The sequence below is a fragment of the Dermochelys coriacea genome, chromosome 28 (assembly GCF_009764565.3).
Source record: "Dermochelys coriacea isolate rDerCor1 chromosome 28, rDerCor1.pri.v4, whole genome shotgun sequence".
In the NCBI taxonomy this organism is placed as follows: Eukaryota; Metazoa; Chordata; order Testudines; family Dermochelyidae; genus Dermochelys; species Dermochelys coriacea.
This window is the reverse complement of record NC_050095.1, coordinates 974,470-980,573: the sequence shown is the minus strand read 5'-3', so window position 1 is coordinate 980,573 and position 6,104 is coordinate 974,470. Positions and strand designations below refer to the sequence as shown.

The window sequence follows — 6,104 nt, the reverse complement described above, 5'->3', positions numbered from 1 at the left end:
CGCCCCAGCGCGGGAGGAGGCCCCCTTACCCGTGCCACCAGGATCACGTGACGGGGAACGGCCTTTGCCCTCGCGCGCTCCTCACAGGGGGCTCGGGTCACGTGACGCCCCCCTCCCCCCCACAAAATGGTGGTTCCCGCCTCCTAGGGTGCGCGAGACCGCAACGTCCCGGGCCCAGCCGGGTGACGTCACCGCCTACCCTGGTGGGGCCAATGTCACACTCTGATGTCACGGCGGGAACAGATGATGTCATCGCCTGACCCATTGATGTCACCGCCTGGCCCCGTGATGTCACTGTGCCGCACTGTGATGTCACCGCCAGGACCTGTGATGTCACCGCCTGGCCCCGTGATGTCACTGTGCCGCACTGTGGTGTCATCACCAGGACCTGTGATGTCACCGCCTGGCCCCGTGATGTCACTGTGCCGCACTGTGGTGTCATCGCCAGGACCTGTGATGTCACCATGTGTGGTGTTCCATTGTGTCAGGCTGCAAGGCCATTACATCAGCAGATGATGTCATCGCACGGACCTGTGATGTCATAGTGTCACTCCATAATGTCAGGGAATTGAGCTGTTCCTCCGGCCTCCATAACCCCACGGGTCCCCCCGATGCCATCAAAATGACACGATGGCACGGTGTGAGGCCCTGATCTCACCATGATGTCATTAGGTTCCTCAATGACAACACGCCCTTACATCTTCTGCCATGATTTTAGCAGATGACAGAACGAGGAGTAATGGTCTCAAGTTGCAATGGGGGAGGTTTAGATTGGATATTAGGAAAAACTTTTTCACTAAGAGGGTGGTGAAACACTGGAATGCGTTACCTAGGGAGGTGGTAGAATCTCCTTCCTTAGAGGTTTTTAAGGTCAGGCTTGACAAAGCCCTGGCTGGGATGATTTAACTGGGACTTGGTCCTGCTTTGAGCAGGGGGTTGGACTAGATGACCTTCTGGGGTCCCTTCCAACCCTGATATTCTATGATTCTATGATTCTATGATGTCACCCCATGCAGCAGCGATGTCCTTGGAACACAAAATGATGGCCCCGGCCACCCTTCTGACCACCGCGCAATGCCATGAGGTCATCGCCTCAGCCCACAGCACCATTGTGTGCCCTATGATGTCATTGGGGAACAATGTCACTTCCCATGATGCACCGGTGACTTAGCATCTCACACAAGGATGTCACAACCTAAGGCTATGATGTCACTCTGTCGGGTTATGATGTCATAATCTTATATCCGGGCACCATGACGACCATGTGTTTTACCCAGCCCCCTGCCCTGACTCAGGGGTGGGCGCATCTCCAGCCCCCTCACCAGCCCCAAGTACCCTCCCGAAGCCCGGGAGAGAACCCAGGCGTCCTGGCTCCCAGCCCCCCCTGCTCCAACCCAGACCCCTAGAAAGATGGGAGTGGGGAATAAAAAAAGAGACAAAAAATATAACCCTGTTTTTATTGGGTGATGGAGGGGGCGTTCTTCAGGGGGGCAGCTCCAGAAAACAGGGGGGGTTAATAATTTAGGGGTCACTGGGGGGATATTGGAGCTGGGACACAGGGAGGGCGAGAGAGAAAAGATGGGATCCAAAGTGCTGTGGGGGGCTTTCTCTCCCCTGCCCATGATCCGCAGTTTGGGGGTAGGGCGGATGCTTCGATCCCCGCTAGGCTGAGGCTCCGTTGGGGTCCCCCTCGTGTTGCCCCCCGTCATGGGGCCGGCGCCTGGTGAAGGTGCCCTTAACCGACCCCTCCACCGCGGCTTTGAGCTGTGGGGGGGTAGAGACAGCACATCAGGGACACCCCCGCCCCCAAATCTCTGAGCCCCCCGCCCGGCTCCAATTTCACCTGTGACCCGCACCTCCTTCCTCAACTTCCCTGAACCCCAAAGATCCCCCTGCGACCCCTACATCTTCCCTGACCCTGGATTCCGCAGGATCTCCCCACATGCCCCTCTTGACCCCACTATGACCCCCATGCCTTCCCACCCCCCATATGATCCCATGACCCCCCCGACCTCCGTATGTTCCCACGAGCTCCCTGCCCCACCCACAACCCCTCTGATCTGCTTGATCTCCTGTGTACCTCATTCCACACCCCCATCTCCCTCCCACCGCCCCCCATCTGCCCCCCCTACCTCTCGGAGGCTCACCACCCCGACCAGCCGGCCCACGTTGGTGACATAGGCCGTCCGCAGGCCCAGCAAGTTGAACAGATCATAGCACTGGGGGGGGAGGGGGGTAAAGAAACGGGGGGTCAGATGTCAAAACAAGGGGGGCGGATATTAGGGGGACCAGCTCAGAATCAGGGTTGGGGCTCAGGAGTCGGGACACAGCCTTGGGGGACCCAGAGCAGTGGGGGGGGCATTAGCTGGACTTTGGGGGGGCATGGGTCATAATTATATGTAAATGAGCCACACCCTATTGCATAGGCTAATTGATGTGCAAAGGTCTTGTTCACCTATTACATATGCAAATATATGGAAACCGGGTCTGCAAATGAGTCGGCCCTGCTAATTGCATATTTAAATTTATCTGCAACTCCTCCCAGCCTAATTGCCTATGCAAATTGCCCTACCAGCCCTTCCGCCCCTAACTGCATGTGCAAATTGATGTGCCAATGCCGCTCACTCTAATTGCACATGCAAATTCACCCAAATCCCCTCCCACCTTCATTGCTTATGCAAATCCCTATCAACATGTATAAGCACTTACCCCTGAGCTAATGCAAATGAGCTGCCAGCAGATTTGCATACAAAATTTTACCTCGCCAAACATTAATTGCTCCGCTTCGAGTGTGCTGCGGATGCCAGTGATGGCCCTATTTGCATATGCAAATGTCTGCCAATCAGAGCTCTGCTCAAGCCCGCACCAGCCATTCTCCCACCCACCCAGACTTGGGTCCTGACGGGTCCGGGCTGCAGACTGCCGGCTCCCAGAATCCCTTGCGCCACCTCTGGCCACGCAGTGGCTGCAAAGCATGCTGGGAAGGCAGAGCGGGGGGGCGAGGGTGTGACATTGAGGAGACCCCCCCACACCCCGAGGCCGGTGGCGGCGCCCACCTGGTAGAGGGTCTCGTTCTCCAGCAGGCGGTAGGGGGCCGGGTCGATGGGCAGCTCCTCCAGCCGGACCGGCTCCTGCAGCTGCTGGCACTCCCATTCCTCCACCTGCAGCCGGGCAAAGCATCCTGGGAAATATCCTCCCCAGCTCCGCCCCCTCCCCTGGGGTCCTCCCAGAATCCTTTGCACCAGCTCCCGCCAAGCAGCTGGGGCAAAGCATCCTGGGAAATGTCCTCCCCAGCTCCGGCCCCCTCCCCAGGGTCCTCCCAGAATCCTTTGCACCCACTCCTGCCAAGCAGCTGGGGCAAAGCATCCTGGGAAATATCCCTCCGGCTCCAGCCCCCTCTCCAGGGTCCTCCCAGAATCCTTTGTACCAGCTCACGCCAAGCAGCTGGGGCAAAGCATCCTGGGAAATATCCCTCCGGCTCCAGCCCCCTCTCCAGGGTCCTCCCAGAATCCTTTGCACCAGCCCCCGCCAAGCAGCTGGGGTAAAGCATCCTGGGAAATATCTTCCCCAGCTTCAGCCCCCTTCCCCGGGGTCCTCCCAGAATCCTTTGCACCAGCCCCCTCCAAGCAGCTGGGGCAAAGCATCCTGGGAACACTCGAAGACGCATATGAACCCCAATAGGCTGGGGGGGCCCGGTCTGAACCCCGATAGTCTGAGGGGCCAGTCTGAACCCCAATAGTCTGGGGGGGCCAGTCTGATGTGATAATCTGGGGCTGCCCCCTATGGGGGGAGATTTGAGCCCCCCCACCTCTTCAATCGCCCTGCAGAGTGGGGGAGGGCTGGGGGGGGTCCCGTCCCCCCAACCCGGGTACCCAGGGGGTCCCCACGAATAGGCAGCCCTGCCCCCGACATACCAAGTGACGCACATCCTTCATCTTGACAGACAGTTGGGTGCCTCGCTCCTGCGGGGGGGACGGGGGGGACACGGATCAGCACTCACAGCATTCCCATGGAGGGGGGGCACAACAGCCTTTCCTAGCCCCCCAGGCCCCCCCCGCTGCAATCCATGGGCCTCCCTTTCCCTGACCCCCACTCCCAGCCCCTGCCCCATGCATCCACCAATGGGCCCCCCTGCTCCCCTCCAGACCCCCCATCAATGCATCCTCCCAGCCCCCACTGCATCCTCCCAAATGGGGGGCCCCCTTCCCTGCACCCCCCCAGCACCTCCTCTTTTGATGTCTCCCCGTTGCCTGGCTCAGCAGAAACTCTCGGTGTTTCTGGAAAAGAGAGAGACACACAGGGTGGGGGCAGGTCAGATCTCACCCCCCTGTGCCTCTGACTCTCCCCCACCATTCCAAACCCTTCCGCCCCAGATCCATGTGCCGCCCCGCCCCGCAACACCCCCCCCCGCCCCCGTCCTGCTCACCTGGCTTCTCCCCTGGCGTCCCTGAAGCGCTGTCTGCACCCAGCAGCTGCAAGGGAAACAGTCACAGAGTCAAACCGCGGCCCCTTGCCCGGTGCTGAGATGCACCCACCTCTGGGGTGGGGCGGCTGCTCACTCAGGGACCTCTCTGTGATGAAGCGGGACTGTTCTTAATGTTTCCTCTGAATAGTGTGGGGGTGCCTCAGTTTCCCCTGTGTAGTTCTTAAGTATCTAGGGGGTGGGGTACGGGTGTATGATCGTTGCAGAGTCCTAGAGGGCAGGTGTGTGCAGGGGTCTGGACACAGAGAATGGCCGACATCCTGTTCCCTGGCCACCAATGGCCTGGGCCCTTCCCCCCTGCAAGGAGAGAGCTAAAGGGTTGGAGAGCAAAGGAATCAGGTGCCCTCCTGGCCCGGAAAGGGACAAAGCCCAGGGGCGGGGGGGGGGGGGGCTGGAGACAGTTTCAGTTTGGAGCTGGCTGGGGACATGGAGTGAAGTGCAGATGGGGTTGTCTGGCTCACTGCCCCCCCAAAATGGACCCGGCTGAGGGGTCCTGTTCTCTGCACCTACAAGCTCCGTGTTAGACCGTGTTCCTGTCATCTAATAAACCTTCTGTGTTACTGGCTGGCTGAGAGTCCCGTCTGACTGTGGAGTTGGGGGGCAGGACCCTCTGGCTTCCCCAGGAGCTTGCCTGGGCGGACTCGCTGTGGGAAGCGCACGGAGGGGCAGAGGAGGCTGGATGCTCCGAGATCAGACCCAGGAAGGGGGAAGCTGGGTGATCTGTGTGTCCTGCAGACAGGCTGCTAACAGAAAGGAGACTTCCCCAGAGTCCTGACTGGCTTCGCAGGGAGCAGTTTCAGAGCATCACCTGGGGACTCCGTGACAACTGGTGTCAGCGGTGGGATGTACTGCACCCCGTGGATGGCGCTTCCTGCAGTAAGTGACTGGGGAGCAGTAAAACGAAGGGGGATTGACGAGGACCAGGCGTGCTGAAGGCTCAGAGAGGAGCGGCTTCGAGGGGCAGTTAACCCCTGGGAGTGTGTGACTAGCGAGAAGGACGGTGCAGTAATGGGATCCCCCTGGGGACTGCGGTGAGCAGTCTCGGGGCGAAGGAGCCTGGGGCTTGGTCCTGGGAGAGAGAAGGATTTTTGCAGTAACAGGGATCCCCTGGGGATTGCAGTGAGCGATCCCAGGGGCAGAGGAGTCTGCAGCTCGACCCTGGCAAAGAAGGGGTGACCTCGAGAAGGGCTGGCACACTAGAGGTTCTCCCTGGAAACCATGGGGAACTGAGAGGACACAGCAACCTGGGAACAGCAGAGTGAGGGCCTATCAACATCTCCTTAAGAAGGACATTGAAACCCTGTGCAAAAAGAGAGGGTTGAACATCAGAAAGTTCACCAAGGCACAGTTAATCATGCAGCTGGAGGAGGATGACCGCTCTAAGGAACAGATTCCTGACCCAAATGGGGCTATAGCAGGATCTGGGAGCAGCTGAAGTAGTAGCCAGGCATCCCCAAGACTCCTGTCCCCGACCAGACGGGGGTCTTCACGATCGGGTTCCCCTTCGGGGGATCGGAGACGGATGGGATTGGAGCTGAGTCCGAGAGAGCAAGAGGACTGTGAGAGACAGCGAGAGGCCAAGAAAGTGCTGCAGGAGCAGCAGCAGCATGAACTGGCGATG

General features: G+C 59.4%; 1 protein-coding gene across 8 annotated transcripts in view; it reads right to left on the bottom strand.

The window, feature by feature from the left end:
* Positions 1–1,443: 1,443 nt before the first annotated feature.
* The window catches only part of LOC119849286 (chloride channel protein ClC-Kb-like), a 42,330-nt gene continuing 37,669 nt past the window's right edge, over positions 1,444–6,104 (bottom strand). For 7 of the 8 annotated variants that reach the window (XM_038386164.2, XM_038386165.2, XM_038386159.2 and 4 more), the window contains 6 exons: positions 4,427–4,472; positions 4,225–4,277; positions 3,915–3,962; positions 3,057–3,161; positions 2,133–2,219; positions 1,444–1,764 (listed from right to left, as the gene is read on the bottom strand). In XM_038386164.2, the coding sequence (XP_038242092.1) occupies positions 1,663–1,764; positions 2,133–2,219; positions 3,057–3,161; positions 3,915–3,962; positions 4,225–4,277; positions 4,427–4,472 (441 nt within the window). In that variant the 3' untranslated portion in view covers positions 1,444–1,662. The remainder of the gene's footprint in view (positions 1,765–2,132; positions 2,220–3,056; positions 3,162–3,914; positions 3,963–4,224; positions 4,278–4,426; positions 4,473–6,104) is intronic. The other variant, XM_043503695.1, reaches the window with a different exon arrangement.